The sequence below is a fragment of the Thunnus maccoyii genome, chromosome 6 (assembly GCF_910596095.1).
Source record: "Thunnus maccoyii chromosome 6, fThuMac1.1, whole genome shotgun sequence".
Taxonomy (NCBI): domain Eukaryota; kingdom Metazoa; phylum Chordata; class Actinopteri; order Scombriformes; family Scombridae; genus Thunnus; species Thunnus maccoyii.
The window spans coordinates 25,954,857-25,981,595 of NC_056538.1; the positions used below are offsets into that span (position 1 = coordinate 25,954,857).

Here is a 26,739-nt window from a genome sequence, read left to right on the forward strand (position 1 = left end):
TTACTCCTGCATGGACCACCCAGAACTTCACAAAAGCCACATTTCTATACACAAACATACAGGGCTCTAATATTTTTTGTAGGATGAATTCTGAACTATAAATCTTTACATTTAGTGCAAATTCTTAATATGAATACAATATTAACAATATTGTAATGGCTGTCCATAAATTTTACAATTTATTGAGGACTGTTTTCTAAGAAATGGGACCACTACCACATTTACAAAATCTTTTAAATATATGTTTTAATGTTAATATGTTGCAACTTTTGTTTTATGCACATTTAAAGGTGCACACATTTCTTGATGCATATGTCTCAAGAAGGTTTGGTATTCTAAAACATTGTAGACTGTAAACTAATTGTCCTTAAAGGAAGTTAACACAATGGGATTAGATATAAGAAATGTATTATTATTTCTAATTCTATTTGACTTATATTAAAATTTTGTAGAAACGTGACATTAAAGCTCTAGCTTGAAGAAACTGTTAGCAAACTATTAGCAAACTGTTAGTATTTTCCTAAGAGTTTAAGATTTAAATCTCAACAATAGATTTAAACAGACTGCAAATAAATATACTTCTCAGTGCACTGCTACAAAACAGTTTAGCACAGAGTCTTGAAGCTTAAGCTTAAGCCACGTTAAGAGACATATATACTGAGCAGATGGAATATTTAGGATGCAGAATCGAGCTGTATCTTGTCTGTAGAAGTGTCATTTATTTGGACCACAAAGAAGCATTAAATACAGTAATCTATGCTCTGAACAAATGCCAGAACACTGATTGAAAAATCTTTCAGAATGTAGCTTGCCCCACCTAGTGGTGGGAGGGCATGCAGTCTCATCCAGCCAGGCCAAGAGTCTCACAGCACTTGCATGGATTACAGATATTATATTTCAATCTTCTACTTTAGAGAGGGATTAAGTACTGAGGTGAATTATTTTTTGAAATATTTAAGCTTTCCTATTCAGCCAAGAATCACCATACAACTGAACCAGAGAACCTGAACATCAATGTAAAGAGTTTTAATGGTTCAGTTCTGAATCTTAAAATGTGTACTTATATATACTAAATTAAACTGGATAGCTGTCAAACTACTTTTTTCACATTGTCAAATATACTCTTAATGGAGCCTCACCAGCCTTATAAGGCCACAAACCCTGATGTATATCTGAAGCTCACAAACTGTTTGGCAAGTCTAGCAACACAATGACACAATGATAAACAGACATTTGTACTTTCATGTTAACAATATGTCTCTGGGCTACAAATACAGACACAACAAATAATGACTAATTGTTAGTTACATGGCTTAGACATGCCACATGGGGAAATGGAAATATTGTTAAAAGGAAATGATGTTAATCTGCAATTAAGACAGCATGAACACAAATGTCAACATATGAAACTGATGCCTTTATAAAGGTATTTATCAAGTTTTTTAATGAAATCTTTTTTAATTCAATCTCCTACCTTAGTATATTTAATGAAGATGCTTCACGTTGATGGAGACTAATTGCCAAAATCTTTCTCTGTTGCTAACCTCAATAACTTTAGTTGTACACTTTCAATTGATCTCTCATTGAAATAAGAAGAATGACCAGTAGCAATGGTTGATTACATTAACAGATTGTAAAATTTGCTTACGCCATGCAAGCGTAATGGTGTCTGACTGTTTTTAATCTGTTTTATTGATGAGTTTGGTGTGTTGTTTCCTGTGCTGCACGTAAAATATCCCATGCAAGAGAACAAAGGCTGAACTGAACTAAAAAGTGCAGCTGTTGCTCAGTTTTACCAGTCTGTGCTGTTACTCACAGCAGTTACTCACCCAAGTGGCATCACTTAAACCATCCCACCCTCCACATGTTGGTTACCCTCCTGGCTAGCCAGATGTTGAAACTGTGAGCAGGAAAGTAATGTCTTTCTGGCTGGCTAACTCTGTTTAATGGATTGTAAATGCTTCCCAGAACCTAGTACTGTGACACAGACCTTTGAAATCCAGTGGCCTCACTTGTGCTAGTGTCTTATTTGCGTATTTTTTTTATGAGTGAGCCTGAAAGTAGAAAGGTAAAAGATAACAGAAAACGAATCAGCATACCATGTCCGTTGAAAAGATGACACTTTCAAGGCCTTTTATGAGCCTGATTAGTGAAGGGCTTCAGAAACACTCTTAAGCATAAAATCCTTACTCAGGCTTTTCATCTCTCCTAAAATCCCAAATACTGGAATACATTAACTTTACAATCCCAACATTCCAATGAGCTGCCAGTTTTCAAACTAAAGACTCTGTACTTGCTTGCATGGAGAAATAATGGCACAGATGGGAACTCACTACAGTGATAACTAAATGCAGCGTGGCTTTTACACTTTCAGAACACTCTCAGTCTTAATCAGTCACTTTCACACACACTGACACACACAAACACTGCATGTGTCACAAAGAATGGATAAAATAAGTTTTGATCCAAAGTTTGATTTCTTCTATTTATATCTTGGTAGTATGCCCCTTTTATGTAAGAATGAAAGGTTGAAATGCGACACCAATCTAAAATGAGTAAGCTCTTTAGACATAGTACAAAGACCAAAAACAGTCTGTTGATTGGGTTTCTAAAGATAGTGTGATTTGCTCTTGGCTGCTATGGTAACAGAGACCTAAAGATTTCATCTAGCACCCCAGGTTGCTTGCAGATTAAAGCTTTGAAGATGTGAAGTTGAATATCAGTGCAAATTAAGAATATGAGTAACTGAATTTCAACAGAATAACACTAATGAAATTGATAACTCGATGCCATTCTTTTAATTAATGATCTGCTTGATACATTTTTGGTGATTGCAGGTTAAAGGTAGAGTCAGTGATTCTGGAGAATATCCATATTGTCACGTGACACTAAGCCCAAACTAGCTAAATTGAGGGAATATGACAGTTATACGGTTATACAGACAGTTATATCAAGTTATATCAAGTTTGATTTTATTGAGAACAGTGACAGGAGACAAAAATGCACCATGTCTCTTCAGGTGCTGGCGAATGAAGCCATGAAGCCAGCCAAGCTAAAGCGACATCTGATTACAAAGCAGCACCCAGAATATGATGGCAAAACAAAATAATTTTTCCGCTGAAAGAGCGAGGAAAACAGAAAATACGGATGGCCAACCTGGCCACAACTTCAGAGAAAGCACAGAAGACTTCATATTTGGTGGCTCAGTGGATTGCTTAAAGTAAGAAGTTCCAGTGGCATCTAAGAAAACAAATAGTATAAGCATATGCTTAATCTGTGTTATGATTATGAGGGGGTCCTTGGAAAATGTTCTTCCCTGAAAGAGGTCCCTGACCCCAAAAAGTTTGAGAACCCCTGGCCTAGTGAAACAAGCAAGCTCACAGACAGACTTAGAGCCTTGATCAATCAATGTAGATACAGTTAATAAGTTCAAAACACATATATAGCAGGATTTTAATTTGTGTGATTTAAACAGGCACGTGCTCAAATTACACTTCACTAAACGCATCAGAACTAGACTCAGAGCATAAAAAAATGCAGATGGTCTCGGTGAGACACGTCACTCACACGTGTCTCAGATTCATTGTGGATTGATGCAGTGACGGACGTCAAATGCGATTCTAAAAACACTTTTCATGTGAATTGGCCACGGCTTCTTCACCAGGTGATGGGGACAAGAGACTGTCGTGTCATCACAGACAGCTGCTCTGATGACTTCCCTCTGTCCTGTGCATGAGCACAAATGCCCCCTGCTGATCGGCTGGAGTAGCGTTTTCTGGCTCAGTCTGAGCCCCTTTGTTTGTTTCCCATTGACAGAGCCAGGGCTGTGTATGAACACAATGCACCAACAGAACAGACGGCTAGCACGATAGTGAGATATTCACTGAATTTGACAAAAAGTGTATTGAACAATCTTTCTCCAGAATTGCTGACTCCACCTTTAAATAGAGCTTTGATCACATGTGATATACTATTTAATGAAATGTTTTTTTCCCTGCAGTAAACACAGTGAGAGAGAAGATTTCATCAGTAAAGCAGATCAGGAGAAAGACCAATTTGTGCAAAAAAAAATTCAATTATTTTCTTCCCTAATGCCAGTTTACATAGTCAGAGTGCATTTTGAAATGAAGGAGATAAAAGTCTTCAGCCATGCTAGCGGAGCACAGCAATGCTTTGAGCTAAATTTTAATGTCAGCATATTAACAAGCTCACAATCACAAAGGTCAGAGAATCAAAGTTAAAATGCATCCTCCGGGGACCGTGAATGTTTTCAAAAAAATGCAAAATTGACAACCTAATGGTGAGTGAAAACTTTGACCTGCTGGAGGAGCCAAAGGAAAAGTCAGGGGCTCAGTAAAGTTGTTAGAAATGATCCTATTGGAAACTTGAATGTCTATTGCAAATTTCATGTAAATCCACTAAAGAGTTGTCATGATATGTCTCATGGTAGCACTTAGATATAGTCATGGCAATCCACCCTGTAATTTTTGAGACAGACAGATAGACATTGGCATCCCTTGAGCCATACTGCTAGCATGGCTAAATTTAGTTAAAAAAAAAGCTAGAAACCCTCTTTGAACTAGCACTTCCTTTTATTTAATCACAGAGGATTTTCTATACATGTCACAAAAAAAACAGTAACACACAATTTTTGTTTCCAATTTCTGGAAGGCCTTTACGTTTGCAAAGTGGCTAATACAAGCACATTTGGTTGAGGAATAATTCCTGTAACATTCTTGCAACCTGTAACAACATGCTTCTTCTGCAACAGAATTAGTAATTAACCTTTGATCTGACCCTGAACAGCACAGTAAGGTAACAGTGGAAGAAGAAAAGCTGTGTTAAAAATCTGTCATTCAAATCTGTATTGACTACTGCAGGTGCTACATTCCTTGTTAATCAACTGCATAATTTATCCAAATATGTCAATATTATTATTAATATCATGGTAATTAATTAAGAATTAACTTGGTCAGATGTTATATACAAATAAATGCGTGTACTCTGTTAATTTTGTTGATTATTTCTGCCTGTTTAATAATAATAACAACTCATTTAATTTGTACTGGACTTTTCATTTGCAGTGAATCTCTAGTGCTATAGCATTAAAAACAATTTTATCAAAAAGGACTGGATACTGTCAGCATATGAGGAATAATACTTTTTCTATAGATAAATAAGGTACAGTATTTTTTTGCATATTACTGTTAACATTACAGTACAAGGTGGAAGAGTAAAGGATAGGCAGCAGGATGTCAGGGCTCTTTGGAATTAATAGCTCCAGGTGAAAAATGAATTACTAACTTGTTTCATTATTCCCTGAGCATCAAGTCAGCACTCACTGAGGTAAATCCTCACTCAGCATTGTTGTTTGCCTTCTATTGATCAGGGCTGGATGCATGAAATATAGTGTGAGCTACTGTAACATGATATTATTGTATTATTATATACATGATAAGATACTTTACAACTGGTATATAAATGAAAGTTGAACAATTTAATTAAGAATTAACATGATTAACATCTCTGACTGTATTTGTAGATGCAGATTAATTTTTATATTTTTTTGGCCCATTGTCAACTTCCGTGGTGTGCTGTTTGCATGAATGTTCAATCTCCTGAATGTCCTTCACCACTTTCTGTACGACTTCCACTATCACCTTCTCAGTCTGAAATTCTTGGTTTTGTCCACCAGATTCTAAAGTATCATCCTCTGACAATGAATATATTTCATCACATTTCTGAGAGGGGGGTCTGCTCTGTCTTTGGAGGAAGCCAGCTTCTGAGACATCCGTGGTTAGCTTGTTTGGACTCTTTTCTGCACTGGCTAGGACAACTGGACTAATGGCTAGCCTGTTGGAGCACTCTGAGTTGGAGGCGATGGCAGCTCCACTCTGCACGGTGGCAGTCACACCAAACACGTTCAGCTTCTGTTGTGGTTCATCAGTAGAGAATTTGGGAGAGTACTTGAATGAGTTTCCGGGGTAAGCCAAGGTGGTGCTTGCAACTTGACCTGCTATCCCACCATAAGATTTACCCTTCATCATTCCCAGGACTTCATAGCGGAAGCTTGAGATATCTTGCTTAAGCTCCTATTAATTATTGAAGAAGAGATTTAAAAACAACAGAGATTACAAAACAATGAAAAACTCTTGGGTAATTAAGGTATTGATGTTGTGCACACTACCTTGAAATTCTCCTCTGTCAACCCTTCCCCTGTCTTGGCATCTCTAATCATTGCAGCCACATACCGCTTTACTAGGCTCCTCAAAACCTCCTGAAAAAAATTACATATTATTTTTTTGAGGCAAAAAGGTCACAAATTAGGCTAACTAAATTAAGAACAAAACATCAAACATTACAGTGGAGAACAAATTACTACCTGATATTCATGGTTTAGTCTCACATTTTCAGCTGCACGTCTCTACAATTAAAGAACAAAAATAGTCCATTAACAAAGAGACATATATAATTTCTATTTACAATGGTAGGATGAGAATTTATAGTAGAATTTATTATTTTTTTTACTTTCCCTTTCTCAATTAGAGGTCTTATGATATACATTAATGTAGCGACTAATCAATTTCTAAAGAGAACAGGTAATCTAATTTACTGTTAATTCTTTTGGAGCCACCCGCTTTGAGACTATAATACCAGACAGGTACTGAAAATATATGCAATGCAGCAGTGTGACAGTACAGATCAGAACAAATTTCTGGAAACAATTTACCCCCAGGGTTTCGAAGGTTTCAAGCCTTTGTACGCTTGGTCTCTTAAACATATTAATCTTTATCCATCCAACCAGATAACAAACTGACTTTGGACTGGGTATTATATTGAATGGAGATGGTAAAGTCCCCCCTTCTTCAAAGTAGCTCATCCATAATTTTGTTCTAGCAAATTTCCACTCTATATCTGCGTGATCCTGAAAAGAAAAACAAACAACAATTTATTAACACTTTTTGCAACAAGACAAATTGGTGTAATTAAACTATAAAACAGATTAGCTTCACCACTCACAGCAATGTGCTGGTAGGAGTTGTTCATCATTGCAATTAGCATGTTCAGTAAAACTACTAAGGAGATGACATTGTATGTGCCAAACATGGTAGATCCCACAAACTCAGTGAATTCATGGTCTGGCTTCACATTGGTCACGTACAGGGAAACCAGGCCAAATATAGACCAAAATAATGACTGCAGTGTCTCGAATAGCCTGAAAAGCAAACAACCATACATCAAATTTTGCACCACTGAAAAACAAACTTATTAATGTTTCACAATGCACATACGTTAGGGATAATTTATTAGAAAAACTTGAACTTACGTTACGAAGGCGTTGTTTTGACTATTACAACGAATACCCTTGCAAAATTTACCCGCATCCTCATCCTCATAGTAAAAGTAGAGCTGGTTGAGACCATTGGCAAAGGCTAGCAGCACTAAACAGTAGATAAAGAGGAACTTGAGGATGTCCAGGAGCATACGACCCAGTGAAATCTGCAAGGGGCCCAGATGGGAGTTGGCAGTGAAAAGACAGATGAGGCGCAAGGAGCTGAAGATGTTGGCGATGGCAAACAATGCCTCTGCCACCAAAGTTGGGTGCCACATTTCCCAGGAGGATCTGGCTTTCTCCCCACTGTACTGTTGAAAAGAAGGAGAACAATGACTACATGGACTGTCATCAGAAATAGATGCTGAAAGTTTTCAAAGTTTTCTGATTAAACATAAAGGATCATTAGGAGTGCAGCAAAAGTTAAAACCTAGGGTAAATATACCTTTTTTTAACTGTGTAGATCACAAAATTTGTGAATCCCTGGCTGTCATATACCTGTACTGCATAATATACCTTTGCATAGGCAACAATCTTCAGGGAAATGGTGGCAAGATACAAGGAGTTCATTATGAAGTCCATTAAGTTCCACCAGTCATCTATGTAGTCTTGGAAACCACTATCCCACATCTGTTTGATCTCTGTCCATATGAAGCCTTGAAGACATGAACAAACAACAGTGTTCATTTTTCATTGTGCCATCATCAGCAGCTCAGTTAGACTTCCTTCAAAAATGCATTTGCATGACTACACTGTACAGTTGTACAACAGTGCATGCTGAATTGAGGATAAACATGCGTCTGTTAATGTGTGCGTTTGTTACCAAGCACCCAGGGCAGGATCATCCATTCCACAGTGGTGGGTGCTGGTCCCTGAAGGTTGTTTCCTGCAGCAGCTATATGTTGTGAGGCCAAGAGGAGCAGGAAGAGGAAGGTCAGATAGGAAGCAGTGTGACAGATGAACTTGATGAAGGGCTTACGGATGAATAACCCATAACGGCTCTTTGGAGAGATCAGGTAGAACATGGACAACAGTGGAAAGAGGAGGCCAATGAAGATACATGTGATGAACTTCCCTGCCCAGTGACGCCTCCTCCAGCCTGGGAACTCATCATACCAACGAGACGCCAGCAGCTGCTGACAGTTGGGCTGAGCAACAAACTGAGAACGAGACAAAGAAATAGAGAATAACTGAAGTTAAACTTCTTCGTCTTAGAAATACAATCAGAAAATAGTGGAAAAATCACAACCTCCATCCATGACCTGCAGTACAGACAGTACACAAAAACAAAACTACACACAAAACACTACACACCATTAAAGACAGTAATGATGATTCAAAATGTCAGTGGTGGGGCAATACTTAATGTTAGCATGTGCAAATATGAAATGTTTATTGCACAATGATAATGTATGATTATCTTGACTAGCATTATCTCAGTATACGCAATTTTCTCTACAATACATTTCTCTACTCTAAAAACAATCTTAATATCATTTGTGTGGTTAATGTAAGCATGTTTCATGAAATACATGTAAAACCTTCTTTACATCAATAAATTTGGTGATTCTTCTGTTGTTTCTATTTTTTGACAGGATATGTGCAGAGATTTGGCGAAATGTCTGGACCACAAAACCTTTTGTAAATGTTAAATGCATTGTTCTTCCCTATAGTGCAAACTCTCCCAGGTAAAGTTAAAACGACTCCTGCCGAGCCTCCCCCTGCTGCTGGTCAGCATTTAGGGATGAAGATAATGCTAGTTTTCTTTATCCCATTAGACACAGAGAGATGGACAAGAAACAAAAGAGAGACATAATGTTACTGACATTAATCTTGTCTGAGTAAAATTGTGATTAAAAACTCATAAGATGCAAAATTAATATCAGAGGCTCATCTTGAAAGCATGTAGGACAAAAGTCTAAAGTGGACAAGTGCTCTCTGATCCTCTGTTAAGAAGCGATTGTCAAATCTGTTTCTCATACACATTTTCTCTGCCCTCTGAGATTAGATTTAACATGTGCTGGATATCTGCAGATGATGATGGAAGTTAATTTCAGTTTAACCAAGTTATGGCTAAATGGATACCCATTATGGTACTATAGAGCAGAGTTGTGGGTGAAGAGGTCATCTATCAGTGCAGAATCTGACATATTTAATATTTCCTATCTGTCCTTGTGGGATGTTGACTTGCTATAACATGACTGGAGGCAAAAGGTAGCATCTGGAGGGAGCAGATTTTGTCTGAGGACACTTTTGGAAGGTGAAAATGACCCAATCTGCACACTTCAAAAACAAGTATGAATTCTGTCCTGAGGCACATTCATAATGGAGACATACTGTATGGTGCTAATTCATTAAGACATTTAATCAGTTTATTTGAATATAATCTAAATCAGTTGCACAGAAAATACTTTAACACTATGCTGCCATTTTTGGTAGTTAACATTTGCAACTGTCAGAAAACAGTTTCTCACATCCCTCACAAAGCAAAGTGATTAAAAAAAAACAACAAGAACACAATACTACTCTATGTTTTGCACTTATTCAATCATAAAATAACAAGCTAGCATCTCAGAAAGTTCTCAGGCCATGTGGCATCATGTGAATCTTAATTTTGAATGAGAATTATGGCAATTTAAGTTGTGGGTTTAACTGAGAGGTAGGATTTAATAATCCCACTTACAATTTCAAAATGATGAAACTTAATCATTAATATAATAAAGCTTAGCTCAACAAACAAAAAGTGAAGAGTCTTTTGACAATACTTTGTACGTTTTTAATCTACCACAATGTTACCACAATGTACTGAACATGTTTTTTATCAGTGCTTTCATTCTTATTCTACTATTACAGGTCCATGAAAACATGTGCCCTCCCCAGCATACAGAGAAACCACTAAGCAATAGTCTAAGATAGAAAAACCCAGGTCAGAGCAGAATGAGTGCCCTTCCCTTCTTTGCTTTTAATTGTTTATGTTTAAATGCTTACAAATCATATTTAAAGGATTTTAATGAACAAAGACAGAGGAAATAGCAGGAGAACAAAGAATTTACTGAATACATTAATGGAATGATGACCACTAATAATGTGGACATCCAGTAAGTGCTGGTGGTCCATTAAAATGCTGTAACGACTTTGGTGCCTTTTCTTTAGAGAAGCCCACAATGGCAAACCCTCAGAACTGCCCAGCTTATGGACGTGTGTTATTCGTTTGGTTGTTAGCATTAATGTACTGCATACTCACAACATAATACACTTGCGATACACAACAACATGCATACTGGACATGTCTGTGTAGTTAGAGAGGGGAAAGACAAACAATCAGCATTTCCAAATTAATTTCATTTCTCATTTGCAACATTTTTGGCAGCAAAAATCGTTCAGAGTTAATGTGCGTAGTTTCAGTTTGGGAGGTGTTTGGAGCATAATGCCTTGTAATGCTCTATAATGATGACACTAATCCTCCAATTTGTAGTCATGGCCACCTCCCTCAATAACTGATCTTAAACAGAAAAATTCTTAACTCTTTCGGACCTTCTGTTTGTTGGTGCATTCAACTATTTCAAGTCCAATCACTGTTCTTCATTCCACACTCTCAGTATAAGTCTAGAGGTGATCAGGCATTTTCCATTGTTGGCCCTAAACTGTGGAGTAGTTTGCCACTCATTATTAGATCTCCTTTCCAACCCCATTCCTCCATTGATATTTTTAAAACTGATCCTCAGAGACATGTCTTTTCTTTCCTTTTAATAGTCATTAAGACATTAATTTAATTTAATTCTGTTCTACATTTTTATTCTTTTTTTTTTTTTATCCTGAAAATTATATCTGTGTTTTTATTTGATTGTAATTCTCATCTCTCTGTAAAGCACTTTGATCAGCATTTGTTTTTTTTTAAATGTGCTCTATAAATAAATTGACTTGACTTGAGTTCAAAAGGGGCAATATACTGTGTCCATAACCAGAGCTGTTCTGCTGGTTATGACCTCTTTCTGTGCAAGTCCAAGTCTAAAGTCATTAGAGAAACATCCAACTCAAATATCAAGTCTGTCACAAATGTAACAAAACTCAAGTCAATGTAGTTGACTAATTCTTGTATGTCTCCAAATTCTAACCATTACAGTGGCACAGCAGTGATGCTACAAGAGTTTATTATTTGGCTCTCAAAGCTTTTTTAATTGTGTCTACATCGCTGAGAGCAAATCCCTCCAGTGCATTCAAATGATACATATCAAATAAAAAAGGCTGTGCTAATGAATTTGACCAACGAAAATAAGGTATTCATTCTACTTTTTCACACTAGATACTTGTCATTTAAATCCAGAGATACTATATCTAGAAGGGGTCAAGATAAAGCAATGTTTGAAGTGTCCCTGACCCATATAACAACAAAAGGTGTGGCTTGTATATATCACATTCTGGTGCAGAAAATTAGGGCAATCATAGATGGAATCTCAAAGACTTAAGTTATTAAAGGGGAAGTCAGAATTTCTGGAGAACGTTCAATAAACTTTTTTTATCAGATTCAGTGAATATCTCTTCACGTCTGCTGCTGTCTGTTCTGTGTGCGCTGAAAAAAATCTGGTGTGTCATACACAGCCCTGGATCTGTAAATGGGAAACAAACAAGGTGGCTTGCACTGAGCAACAAAACACTATTCCAGCCAATCATCAGGGGTCGTTCGTGCTCATGCACATCACAGGGGGAGGTCATCAGAGCAGCTGTCTGTGATGACATCACAGTCTCCCATCTCCAGCATCCGTTGAATGGTGGGGGAGGGCTAGCAAAGAAGCCATGGCCAATTCACATAGAAAGTGTTTTTAGAAGCGCATTTGACATCCGTCAGTCATGTTGGTTCAGATACGCTTCCATTCTATGAAATGAATGAATACACACTGAATCCCAGATGTGGGAGTGACGTGTGTCTCACAGAGAGCTTCTGAAGGAGCATGTAGGGAGGAGTGTATTTGTTTTGGTGGTTAGTTCAAATATCAACAATCTTAGAATCACTGACTCTACCTTTTAAGTTACCAAATTTTACACTAACAAATCTGCTGTCTGAAACTGATCATACTGTATATGGGCCATGAACAACACACTATTTATCATAATTCTTGGTATAATACAAAAATAATTTAAAATAATCTTCATTATTTAGCATGATATGAAATATGAAAAACAACTCTATCATCATCACTTACTTTATACAGGGATAGCATTTAAACAATAGCAGTAATGAGTTATACAGCTGCACACAAATGTCTGAGCACAAATGGAGAAAAACCATTAAGCTCTTTGTTTGATTACGTTCATTGATTGTTCTTGATTCAATCTCACTCTAAGGTATAGAGCAAATAATTAAATACACAAGATGAGTGGCACAGCTATACAAGGCCTGTCTGGAGTTGTTGTGTTACATTAACAATTACTTTGGGATTTTAATGGCACATATCAGTTTTCAAATCTCAAGTCAAGTTGAGTCTCAAGGCATTCAGGTCAAAAGGAGTCAGCTCACACAGCAAATGAGTCCAAGTCAAATCTCAAGTTTTCATTTTTATGACTTAATTCCAAGCCTAAAACAGAGAACAAAGATTTATCCACTCTAAATGAGAGCCTTTAGATTCACCTAATTAAATTCACCAAAATAAATTCAGCTTTAGATGCAACTCTTCATCCTCAGGAAGAGAACAATTTAAATTTAGGAGCAAAACAGCAATCCAAGACTGCTCAGTTTTCATGTCACATTATCTGAACAAGTTCAAACAGTGACGTCTCCCTTCTAATTAGCGCTACCAGTGTTTAACATTGTCTAGTATTGCTTTCAATATTTTTTGAAAAATATCTTCTTTTTAATAACTACCTCGGTTTCAGGTAAATGTAATCTTTCTGTTTTGTTAGGGTCAGGTGCTAATAACATGTAATATAATAATAATAATAATGTGATAAACCAATTGTGGCACATGGAGTTGCTAATATTCACACTGATCTTTCGTTCTCACAATTCCAACTGTCTGAAATACAACAAATCAATCCTGTACTCTCGTTTTTGGATACTATAGTGCCACATTTCCTGAAATATGATGACTACATTTTTCTAAATGTGATGATTGAGAGCAAAGTTATCATTTTTTACTAGCTTACACTTTCATTGTTGTCACCTATTGCTGGGTTAAGAAAAACCTCATGCAAAGTATATACATTTATATAATCCATTATAAATGTTTCCGTTATAAATATTTTTACTTGTTGCTTGTTATAAAACACTTTGGCATATCTTATTCTGTTACTGCCACTGTGTAATCACAATGTATACATCTTTAGGAGCTCTACTTCAAAACACATTACAGAAAGTTGGCATTGCATCCAGAGGATAAATATTCCAAAGAAGATGTTAAAAGACAGTAAAAGGTTCCGTTTCTAATTAAAATATTATGAGTTTGTATTTCTGGGAAATGGCCATCACTTATTCCATCATTATCCCCAATTATCCAGTCGTCATGGGACTCTCTGAGAGGGCTACTGTAATGCATTGCATTAAGAGCCAGCCTGGCAATTACATGTTGTTCTAAACTCCCACAGGACATCTCCACCCATCTCAGGCCATTTACAGCTCATCTTGGCACTGCTTTTGTTATCTAGACCACTTTGTTCACTTACATACTTATTCTATGTTGTACTTGTTCCACAAGTGTCAATATATACTGTAGCACCCTGTCAGTTCCTAGTATGTCTATATGTGTACCAGTGTCACCGACACAAATTCCTGTCCTTTTCTGTCCTAAAACTGCTGTTGTACTGCTGTTGTCACAGCAGTCATGTGACAAAGAGGATATCATATACAACTTACCTCTTTCTGACAATATTTGATAGCTAGCTTCAGTCGGGCCAGATCATTAGCACTCTCATCCAGCAGAGGGTTGGTGTCATCGCGGTAGTTGAGGATTATTTCCAATTCTTTAGAGCTTCGGGTCTGGTCTAAGAGGTCCTTTGCAAATTGTTTACACATACGGGACAGTTCCTCATATTCTGACTTGAACTCATTCTCCACTGTGCTGAGCTCCTTCAGCTCCCAGCTGAGTTGAAAAGCTGTGAGGAAAGGATCCTCGCTGGAGAGGGCGATGAGAGATGGGCTGGAGAGGGCCTTGTAGATGTTGAGACGAGAGCGTGAATGACGCAAGCCATCCACGTCTGAACTGGACACACACTCAACGCAGTTGCAGCGCACGGCATGTGGCTGAGGTACGGAGACACCTCGCTGCACAAGCAGTTTGATGATCTCATAGTTGTTGGTGTGGGCGGCAAGGATGATTGGAGTGATGTCCGGGGTGAAATCTGAGAACTGTTTGTCCAGTAGAATCGGTGGGACCTTTTCAGATAGACAAGAGAGAAACACATAAAAGAACAGATATGAAACTGCCTGTTGCTCAGCTGGCCTCAAAATATCTTCCTGAACCATTACACCATTATTTTATCAGATAGCTCACAAAGCTTTTTAAACCCCTCACAGAAACACTGAAATAACTGCTAGCTGTATGGACACTTTGAACGGGTCTAATTTCATCTGTCTTGGGTCTCTGACTATCTTGTCTAACAGCAAGCACACAGCTAATGACTTGTGGTTCAGCCGGCCCCAAAATATCTTCCTGATTGGAAGCAACTACAACCTTTTTTCTGTTTCCCTTGTCTTCACAGAGTGCTTCACAAAGTCCATTACAGTGAGACACAGCAGGGTCAAAAAACATATTTACAAAGATATCAAGAAGTTGAACGCAACCAGAGTCTTTATGAAACTGCCTGATACAGAACCTGTGGATAAAAGCTGTGGCAAAAAGACCCACAGCAGCACATCAAAGAGTATCAGTGCTGGATTCCCTAAATAAACACAGCCAAGCCTAAAACTACTAGACAGAGGAAAACATATAGTTTTTTCTTCCTTTTATCTCTAAGACTGAAGAATAAAATGACATATCCCTTCTGGAGCCATCCAATCCAATCTGACATGACATTGAACTGAGAGCTTGAACTTTATTGTCCAACCCGTGTTCATGAAAGGTAAACACGCAATTACAATCCACAAATCTATTTTCTAAGCTGTTGAGGTTGCCACACACTCGCCACACATGAACAAACATGATGAGCTGGTAGGAAACAGAAATCTAAAACACAGCTGGAGGTAAATAATAAAAACAATCTAAATTTTAGTGTGATATTCTGTGCTGTATAAAAGAAGTTTTGATTTGCTGCAGAGGGTGAATTGGTCCATGGATGTGATTTTAATGACTTTATAAATTTGCTTGAATAAAATGAAACTAACAAATGTAATAAAGGTTATAGAAATACACAAGTCAACAAGAAAAGCACCTGTGGGAATGTAAACTCTATATTGGATGTTATCATGGATCTACAGTAACCTACCTGTTTTTCTCCACGGGGTTTCTTGTGATTGAGCAGCAGCTCTACGGCTCCCACCACTTCTTTGCGAATGGCATGTAGCAGGGCATCACCCACATAAACATTATAGCTGAGCAGAAGCTCGATGATCTCCAGGTTCTCATTTTCAATGGCAATGAGCAGGGCTGTGCGTCCCAGGGGGTCGATGCAGTTGATGTTGATCCTAAAGTAGATCTCAGCCTCCTCCAGGGCTTGTTTCACACTGGCATAGTCCCCCTTCTCAACAGCCCCCAGGTAGGCCTTCTCCAGGGCAGAGAGCTCAGCCTCAGCCCGCACGATCCGCAGAGGGATGCGGTCCCTGTATGAGGAGTTTCCAGTTTTCTTATAATACAGCTGTGACATTGTGGCCACAGCACCACAGTCTCAACTGAGAATGAGTGAAAAATAACAAGACAGGGAAAAATATGTGATCAGGTTGCAGTGTTGACTCTGATGTTTCAGACACAATGGGAAAAGTATAGATTTTAACTATACTTTTTTACATCCATTTGAAAAAAAAAAAGCAAAATAATTCAAGTATTCAGTTCAGAATTGGTTTATAATGCTTTATTTTTAGGACATAATTGGCCACTCAATAATGAAAACACCAATTATTGAAAACGCTTCCTATTCACATCTACAACAGTTAAAATGAACATAAACATAATTTGAAATATGAATAAATTTGTATTTTTTGTAGAAAACTTAGAAGACCATTTCACAGCACATGATTAAAGAGAAACTACATAAAATGTTTACATATTGTGGTCTTTTTCTGTTAGAAATATAACCTACTTTATCACATATAATCCAATCGACGTCTAAAGTAATCATGCGCAAAAGAAACAGAAACTTACCGTCCTCCTGTTGCTTTCCACTCGACAGAGAACCAGAGGCTGCGGCTGTCAGAAAGGAAAGTTGCGTGGCTGGATGCTCATCTTATCACCAAGTCTTCACTGAAGACACTGTAACTCAGTGGCATGTCATGCAATCCCCCGCCCACCCCTTTCGTTCTCTCGTCTGTAGGGGCATTTTAATGGCATAGCGTATTTCTGCCCTACACATTTTATTTGACTAACACACTGGTCGAATCAGGTGGGAAGAAGAAGCGACATCCGTCTGCTGACGCGCGACTCCAACGCGCTCTTAACACAGAAAACACATCTCCAGCCGTCACCGCGCCCTTTTAAACCGGGACTATATCACAGCAAAACCAAGGTGTGGTGAAAAAGTGTTGGGGTAGTTTCCATAAATGAAACAAGCCAATGGTACTGATCAACAATTCTATAAAACCCCAGCAGTTTTTAAGCCTAAAAAAAGCCTATATACAAACAATATGTATAAGATATAAAATATCATAGCCATTTTTGCCCACAACAAGAATCTCCAAAAGATCTGCACAAAAACGCAACTCTGATTTTGAGTTTTGAGTGATCTTGCTCCACAGACTGAGAGGGTGGACACAAAGGCATAAACAACACTGTTAAATTAATTTATTCCTTGTGAATCTGATATTTACTACGACTAGTTTCCATCCGCCTCTCCTTAGCTCTAGAGGGCAAAATGGTTACAATTGGAAGATAAGGGCATTAGACGTGTGTGACCACATACTGCCCTTTCTCAGTTGTTTACTTGCCCAAAATAACATCCTCTATCCTTAACCTCAGCTTGGCTTTAGCTGGATTTTCCTACTGAGGAAATGAAAACAACAACAACAACAACAAAAAACAAAAATAAGCTAAATGACAGATAAAAAGTGGCCACTTGAGTTCAGCTTCAAAGAAACCCTGTCTCGCAATATAAAGCAACATAAAATTAGGCTTCATTTGGCTGTGACTTGGTTTATATGACCAAGACAATGGCCAAATGCATAATGGCTGTACTTTTTTCTACTAATGTAGTCTGAAACTTTACTAATGAGTAGCTTATGTTTCCCAACTTGTAAAATAGCTTTGTGAAGTCAGTGTAAGTTCAGGACCTATTGACTTACTATACCAATACGGCTGGCTGGCGGGCCCCGGTAGCCGACTAGTTACGACTCATACATCATAATCGCAATGTCTGCAATTCATTTCCGTAGCAGACATGTTGTGTGTCACTCCCAAACTCTTTCTCCCCTTGTTTCCTGTCATCTCTCAACTGTCAAAGGCATAAAAGTCCAAAAGAAATTAATTAAAAAATAATATATCAGTATGACTAACAAACAAATGACTAACACACCCTGCAATCACAGAGAAACATGGGCAACTGGAGTTGTTTCTGACAACTTGATGAATATAAGTCCAGTATCTCTGTTGGCCTCCAGCAACTTCTGAGAAAATTTTTTGGATGTTTAGCTTGTTCTTTTTACTTACTAATTGGTTTGGTTCAGTGCTGTTTATGCTGGTCAGGTGGCTACAGTAGCATAAAAGCATCTTTCCACTGCCATGTGCCATGTGAATTATATGTCAGTAAAGAACCATGACATTAACTATATTAGTTAACTATATTAATTACAAATGTAGACAAACCTATGGTACCTTTTGAAAAGGAGGGTCTTCATGCATGCAGGAGAGATAGATTTTGTTTACTGTCATCAGATGAGAGAAACATAGTGTAGACTGAAGGAGAGGATGCAGTAGTGCATACATGATTGCCATAGTAGGCTCCAGATAAGCCATATGGGGACTAATACAGTGTTGCAAATATATCATGTGATGTTTGGTAAAAACTACAAGGAAGACATGAGCATCATTGTACTGAGTAGATACTGAGGATATGACAACACAGAGGCCCTATTGACACTCATTAGTACAAATAAGATGATTTATTCAAGCTGAAATACTGTACATGCACACATGTTGCCCTTCAGTAATGTCACAAAGATTTTCTCACGAAAAGCACAATATTGAATCAATTCATTCGCAAATTCATTTCTCTCACTGCCTTGAGGATGTTCCAAGAATCCAACTCTAACTTTTCTCTGTTCAACATTTCTGCATCGGTTCACAAGAGTCCGAGTTCCCCTGAAAAACCCTGCCTGGAGCTTTGATAATGTGAAATAACTTTAACATGTTTTTCTATTGAACTCTGAGAAAGAGTAATTGCTGCACTAGGAAAAAAACAGCCATCTAAGATGTATGATGTTAAACATCAGTCTTTAGCTGGCTGGTGTGAGCATGCACAGTTGCTAAGAGACCTCTAACCCATCTCTTTCTTCCACATCCATAATCAGTGACAATAAAACACTGTGTACTGTATATTAATGTTTTCTCCTTTGAGATATATAGAGCAAAAAGTTTATCAATGACACATGTTTTTCATGTTTTTATTTTGCTATATTGTTGTGATCTCATTGTAAGAGAACTTTTGCAAGGATAAAGCAATTCAACTCAAGTATTTAAGGTTTGACAAGACCAAAACAAATTTCATTGTGTTTTAGTCATAGTCAACTATCATATATATATAACTAAACAAGATAAGACAATGTCAACATTTTGAGTGCTGTCCTGAGGGTAATTGCTCAGTTGTATCAGTTGCCTTCATTGTAAGAAGATTGTTTTCAAGCCTAATGGACTTCACCAAGTGCATCTGTATGAATCAAAACTTCACATCCAATATTTCCCCATTTCTTTGTCGTCATTGTAATTATCATGCATTAGACCCTCAATGTGTGTACTATTGGCAGATACTGTGTGTGTGTGTGTGTGAATCAACAGAATCTCTCACTTACAGGACTTGTGGTCATTATTATCAACACTGTAGCTATTATCACTCATTATCTCACTTATCGCAAGACATCTACAAGGCAATCTGGTGTTCTTTAAAATTATACCAGCACCTTCTTATCCAGCAGTACAGTGAGAAAATATGTTATGAAGAGATTATATTTTATTGTACTTGTATTGTGAAATGTTTTACATTAAAAGCTGGTCATGGGTTATCATGGTTTTATACAGCTGGACCAAATAGCTCTAATTATCCCAACATGCTTTGCACAACAGCTCACTACAGTTGCTGCCTCTTGTCAAGGAATCATTTTTCTTTTTTTGCGGCAGATTGTGAAATAAATTTCCCAGTTCTTTAAAGATCACATGACATAAAACAAGAGAAAGGAAAAATCAGTGATACCTATACAGCCACAATGAATACGACTATTGAGAGAGGTTAGAATCCACAATAATGGACTTCTGAAGAGGAAAGCTCAGGTTGCAGTCTCACCACAAATGAAAATTTGAAAACATCTTGACATTAATAATACATAAAAGCTTCCTGTTTCAAATGACTCTACTTCAACTTAATGCATTTGTTTTTGGTGTCAATTACAGCCAGTTTTAGAAAGCCAAAAAGACTGCACGGAGAATTATTTTTTTTACCTCTGAGGTTTTCTCCCTTCAAATGATTTATTTCATTTGTTAACTAATTTGTACAATTTTGTTGTATTTAAAAGATCATGACCAACAAAGTCATGCATATCGATAGCTACATTGAACCTATCTGTTTTTTTGGAAGCAACAGAAGTAAGCTCCTAAACAGAATATACACAACATTAATAATCCCATTCATTTAAGGGGGTGATTTGAGAATTTATGAAAATTATTGGTGTTTCGTGTGTTTCTTTGTCATACCAAAAATGTAGATTTTCTTTCAAATAGTATAAAGCAATAACCATACGAACAAAAAAATTCTACATAAAACCACATTAAGCAATAAATCAATAATCTGATTTAGAATGAGTAGCCTTCATCATTTGGCAGTTTCTGATTTAGGCATATTGAAGACCAAAAAGGATCTGAGAGCAAATGCTGTATCTTTCCTTTTTGTCCCTTGTTGCCTTTCATTAGAGAGCACATCCGAGCAGCTGCTGTGCAGCACGTTGCCCTGAGGAGCAATCAATAGAGAATGTCTTTTCTATTTATTCCAACTGAATATGAATGCCCTGATGGCCACCTTTCAAATATTACCTGTTTATTTTTTAGAGGAAAAATCTCCCTGGTTGAAATTTTTGTCATAACTTTGACCATTTAATTTAACTTAAGGTCACACTGTATGATCTACAAATACAGGTATATCCATTATTTCTGCACCCTGTGCACCCTTGTGGCAAAGCACTTACTGTTTTTGGCTGTTGATAAAGGTACTGACCCACAGAGCCGGTTCCTTTGGTAAGTCTACACTCAAAAGCATTTTAGAGGCACAATCCATGAATCAGATGCTATTCTCATCAAAATAGAAAATTCAGGACCATGTTAACACCTCCAAAGTGACTGACAGTTGTTTTATCACACAGACTTACTCTAGACAACAACTAAACCTAAGCTAACAGTGTGTTATGATGTTTAAATCAGTAATAATATAGCAGTAAAACAGGCATATAGATTTTGGCAATGCTGATTTTTTTTATCCATAGTTAATTTACTGTACATGACATTTACAGTCTCAGAAAATCTGATTGAGTCTTTAATAATAACACTGTATTTGACTCAGTACATTATTGAACTCACTTGCCACTAGAGGGCAGAGAGAGCCCTCCCTCTCTGCCAAAATCTTAATGAGTCTCTCGCCAACAGAGAGTTGGTGAGAGACTGTCTGTCTTGCAGCAGCGCCATATTTGAGACCTGGAAAAGTCACAGACTCTTTCCCATTAGGGAATACATTCCCTAAGAGGCTCCCTGATCCATGAATTAAAGGGAGGCTGTTTGAGAAGCATATAAACGTCCTACCAAGATGTTTAGTGTGGGTTAGAAAATCTGGGCCAAATGTTTGTTAATGATGTTTGCTATTGCCAAAGAGTCCTCTGACCCAGTTCCTGGCATGTTGATTACTGCTTTCACTTTCCTTAAGTATGCAGTGACTCCCACTTTCTTGTGTCAGCACTTGGGGTTTATGTCTTTAATCAGGGAATAATAAATAATATAAACCGCAATACACTTACAGGAAAAAATTATCTGGAATCTCAGTGGTGGATTTTAGATCAGGCTTCTGGTATACCAGCTTCCAGCAGTAGCAGTTTGCTGCACCACAATTTCATATTAATTGGAGGATGTTTATATTATGTAAAATATCACTTGTATTATTAAACAGTACTGACATTATGATGAATCATCATTCTGTTAGCTGAGAAGTGTTTTCATTAATAAGCAAGATAATAGTTTCAAATCCCACATCTTGGCAAGTAAACATCCAACATCAGGTTGCAAACTCTCTGATAGTGATTGTGTAACAATTTAAATCAAATCTAATCCCACAAGTTTTAACTGGCTTTGTTGATGCTGTTCTGTGCTAAATGCTTTCTTCAGCAGAATTAAATTCATTTACGTGAGGTCATAACATACAGCACCTCGCATACATCGAAGAGATACATGTAAAGTATTTAACGGTGAAATCAATGCGTTTTCAAAACTTACCGTCGTGCATTATACATGGCTGGTTTGGTTTGACTTCACAGGAGGTCGTCAGTCTTTGCTGTGGATGTTGTTGAAGAACTCATTTGACATTGCAGTCCAGCTCTCTGTCAATTAGATGTAGTATGTGTCGGCCAGGTTTCGACCGTGCTTCTAAAAATGAACACTGATGCAATAGTCAAGCTTGCAGCAGAAATTCAAAGTCATTAGATAAGGTCTTGAACTAATTAGGCCTGCCAGTCTTTCAGTAGTGATACAACTCAGCTACAATATAGCTAGACTGACAAATTGAACCAAACTGAACAGACCTGAAAATTTTATCTGACATTATTCCATGATAATGGTTACTTTTCCCACTTCAAGCAGGACATTAATAAGTTTTCACTACATGTATACAACTGAAAATGTGATACACTAATTCAAAGTGGACTGAAGATTTCAGTTTAGCATTGGCTTCCATTCCTAATTCTACACAGTAATTGCTTTTATGTATTGTTTATGAACCATTAATCTTCTTCTAACTTTCATTAACTGTTCTTGTTCTAATGTAATAAATGTATGATGCCGAACTCTATAGTGTATACAACACATTTGATGTATAATGTGATGTTGCCATCTCCTGGCAGTGAATGTGAAGTATATGGTGCATGATATTCACAGCTGTTAGAATTTATAGGGTATTATGCATAAAAAAAACAAGTTTGAATAACTTTCTTTGTGTTTGGATTGTCTCCACTCTGCAGGGATCTGTTATCTATGTTTGCTACCTGTGGAGGGGTGATGAGGCGTGGAGGTTATAGGTTCTGTTTATGCCTGTCTATAGGGGTGTTTAGTAAACTCAATGAGATCAGCGACACCCCATCACCTGACAAAAATGAGCAAGAGTTTGTCAGTTTGTGTGCTGGTGCTTATTAGAGCTTTCAGCCAGGGGGATGTGTGTGTGGTACTTGTTGTGTATGTCAGTTTTTGTGTAGAGTGCTGTGGGGGTTAGGGGGTTAAAAATCATCCTTAAGTCTCATAGCTAAAACTCACATTTATCATGAAGCATGAAAAGCACCTTGTTACAACAGTTAACTCTAACAGATGACAGCTGACTTTGGTGACTTGGGGCTAATGGAAAGATTAAGTCAATTAAAGCTTGGCAGGGGGACTTGGAAATATTTGAGACATTCCCCAGAATATTGGAACAATAGGCACCCACGCAGACGCTGTCACTCTGTGGCAGTAAATGTCATTATGTCAGTGTAAATCACACAAAATGGGCTTGGTCCTTTTTATAAGAAATAAATCTTGATAATAACATGAGAATGATAAGAGTGAAAGACAGTCAAAGAGAGGGCATTATTGTCCCTACATGTGCAGTGTGTGCAACTTTTTCACGAGCATCTAGTGAAAGCATTCTGTTCCATCTAGATAGTATTGTTGCTGACTTGGTCCTCACCTTTAGATCAAACTGAGTAGAAAGATAATGCATCCAGCACAGCACAAAGTGGAAACCAAAAGGGTTGAGGAGGACAAATTGCAGAGAGGAATGGCAAAAATGCATAGCCACAACATAGAAGACTACAATCCTTTCATTTAATTGAATGATTTAGGGAGTATTGACCTTCATATTAACCAGAATTAAATGGTTCTTACTGCTACATTTTTGTTCACTATTGCAGCTACTTCCATTAAAAAAAGAAGTAATTTTCCTCATGTGCACAGGGGTCACATGCTACAAAATTTGCACTTCTGTTTTTTAATAATCACATCTGAGATCTCATTGTCAAATTGTTCTGCTGATGATGTGACAACTTCCAGATATCACACAGTGACTCCCACCAGGTAAATTCTCATTTCTCTTTCTTTTTGCACAGTATAAATGAGTTCATCACGCAGGGTGGGCATACATGTTAAGTGCCTCTCAGCTTTAAAACTCAACAGGAGAAGGAAGGCCTGCGGGGTATCTCGCAGCAATCCGATTAAATGATGTAACCTTTGGCCTGCGGGCGACCACGACTCCACAGGAAGCTCAAGATTTTGAGTTTTAATAACATATAAAAGTCTGTAGTCAAAGACACAATTTTTAGTTAGGGATGAATGGTGGAATGTCTGCTGGTTGGCCTTTATTTGTGTCCTTAACTGCCACCACACCAGTCAGGTTAGTTAGAATATAATGAAAGCAGTTTTGACAATGCCTTGTTGCACATACAATTGCTTTTATGCTGTTAAAGGCATTTGGGCACAGCATTACACTTCATGCTTCATTAAAATCTTTCTGTAACATGGTGTACTTACAAAAGTGAAACAACATCAAGTAATTAATTGCTCTCACAGACAGAAACCTTGATCTGGTACTGGCATAGAATGATCGCAGCACCGGATGAAGTGAAAACAATACATTTACTGGCATTAATTTAAATAGTTTTTTTTGCTCTTTGTTATTTTTAAACGCATGGGAAACCACCATCTGTTCTAGACAACACACCTACATCTTCAGTATCATCAAAACTAACAAAACATTCTATGAACTCAGCATTTTAAATTATTTTAAAATAACATGTTAATGATAGATTCCAGATTTCATACCATGGCCAGTTCATGCCTACTATGTATTGTTATTATACAAAAGATTATCAAATGTGCCACAGAAACATGGCAGTAGCATGATAAAATGTGAAAGAAAGAGTCAATCCTTAGTTTGAATATGTTGGACTGAAGGTAGACAGAGAGGCTTTGCAAAGTGACCTAATTTAATTACATTTTACAGCTAGATGTCTGCATAACAGAAGCTGAACAACAGATCAGCGACAGCAGCTGTGAACTCAAGTATACTGTATTTTTCCTTTTATCATCCTGATTTGGCTTGATGTCACATACCTCCCATGTTTTAAGGTTTCAGTTTTGTGCAAATTCTTTAACCTGCCATCCTAGATAATCTACCCATAGCTCACTGTTATCAAATTAATTACATGCATTTGATCTGAAGCCTCTTGAAGTAATACTTGCCTCATGCTGTATTTTCACTGTGTTGGGAAGATATTAAAATCAACATTTATCAAGATTATCACTTAACTATGACAAATGCATGTACAGTATAAACTATTGTACCACTTTGGACAAACATTATGAAAGCTGTTCTTGTTATTTGTGTTACAACAGTCAATTAACTTTTGACTTTCTGAATTTTAAATTCTGGTTCACTCTTAAACAAGCTTCATACTCTGTAATGGAAACAGCTTTTGAGATTTAAAAAGCAGAATTATATTAACCAGTGATGAATATTATTCTGCTTAAATGTCATTACATCAGTTGCACACACGCGCGCGCACACACACACACACACACACACACAAACGTTTGTGTCCCCATTCTTCTCTTCTTTTATAGATTATCTTTGGATTTCATCTATTTTTGTCTCCTCTGCTTTCCGCAAAGCAGTTTGCTTTGAATCTATTTGTTAAAAGCAAGCTGTAAATAAACCTAACTTTTTTTTTTTGTTTGGTAAGCAGTATGATTGCTTTGGCCATATGTTACAGTTTTAATACATGAATCCATGAACACCTGGGGAATTTGAGAGCACAAATAAAGAATATGATTAAAGTTGACTGGTTCTGCTGCCTTTTTTGTTCCGTAGTATCCCAAGAGTAACATAAGCTGGGGAAGATGGATTTGGCTGCCGGTTGGCTGGGCATTGTGTTTCTATAGGTTACACAATTAACTTTTATAGGGGACGACTTCAGAGTAGCTGCTGCCACCATTCCAGCCTCAACCATCAAAAGAATTGTCACTGACACAGACCTAATGAACTAAAATAGCCTTAATGAGATCAGTGAGCCCAGGGCTGTATTGTCTCTAGGGAATAACCACCAACAAAAATAGTCCTGATAAGCCCAAGCAATTGCTAGATTGGGATCACTTTAGCAACAGCAAGACAAACACTGGGGTGATGCCAAAGGGGACAATTATCAAGAGTATTTCTAGGGAAAGAGAGAGACTGCTAGAAATAGATAGTATTAGTAGATAGTAATTGTACTAATTAAGACAAGATTGGTTTTGTGTATATTAATTGGAAATTATATCAAATACTGTACAATACATCACAAAATATATTTGATTTATTTCTTGAATCTAAATTATGTCTAATACTTATATTTTTATTCTATTTCTCAACTATTATTTTTTGATTTAACCAGGGCAGTACGCATTAAAGGTATTTTCCACCCATAGTCCATAAAAGAGTACATATAAATTAAATGAGAAACAAGGTATTAGCATGTACAGCAACACTAATTTAAACATGTTAATATTAATAAAGACCTTGTACAAATGTACAAATAAAATAATGATAGTACGGGTTTGTTTGGTGGCAGACTTGGTCTCAGACTGAACACACAGATGGTCCATCCTGCAGCACCTCATTTTCCCTGTATAAGGTTGACTTGATGATGTCACTTCTCAGAGCTCAAGGCGACTTACATGATGTATATCTCTGTTAACACAGTTATAATAACAATGGTGTCACTGACAGCAGGGAATGCAAGCCTTCCAGTGTTTGTCCTGCCGGTGTGTGTACAGTGACGACAAGGCAGGGCATTAAGATGAGAGCAA

The 26,739-nt window shown here is 37.3% G+C and overlaps 1 protein-coding gene across 1 annotated transcript; it reads right to left on the minus strand.

Moving 5' to 3' along the window:
• Positions 1 to 4,594: 4,594 nt before the first annotated feature.
• On the minus strand, positions 4,595 to 20,427 carry trpc4b (transient receptor potential cation channel, subfamily C, member 4b). The gene is made up of 11 exons (XM_042414371.1): positions 16,621 to 20,427; positions 15,749 to 16,151; positions 14,181 to 14,699; positions 8,157 to 8,493; positions 7,850 to 7,989; positions 7,328 to 7,644; positions 7,021 to 7,216; positions 6,731 to 6,925; positions 6,383 to 6,424; positions 6,188 to 6,277; positions 4,595 to 6,092 (listed from the first exon to the last, which is right to left on the minus strand). The coding sequence occupies exons 2-11, from the start codon at positions 16,124 to 16,126 to the stop codon at positions 5,550 to 5,552; spliced, it is 2,757 nt and encodes a 918-aa protein (XP_042270305.1). The 5' UTR covers positions 16,127 to 16,151; positions 16,621 to 20,427; the 3' UTR covers positions 4,595 to 5,549.
• Between the last annotated feature and the right edge of the window lie 6,312 nt (positions 20,428 to 26,739).

Excerpts from the sequence above, each read along its gene's own strand:
- trpc4b (XM_042414371.1), bottom strand. The coding sequence starts at position 16,126 with ATGTCACAGCTGTATTATAAGAAAACTGGAAACTCCTCATACAGGGAC. Across the intron at positions 7,645-7,849 it reads AGATTGTTGCCTATGCAAAG|TACAGTGGGGAGAAAGCCAG; the intron begins GTATATTATGCA and ends TCTTTTCAACAG. Across the intron at positions 6,093-6,187 it reads TGACAGAGGAGAATTTCAAG|GAGCTTAAGCAAGATATCTC; the intron begins GTAGTGTGCACA and ends AATAATTAATAG.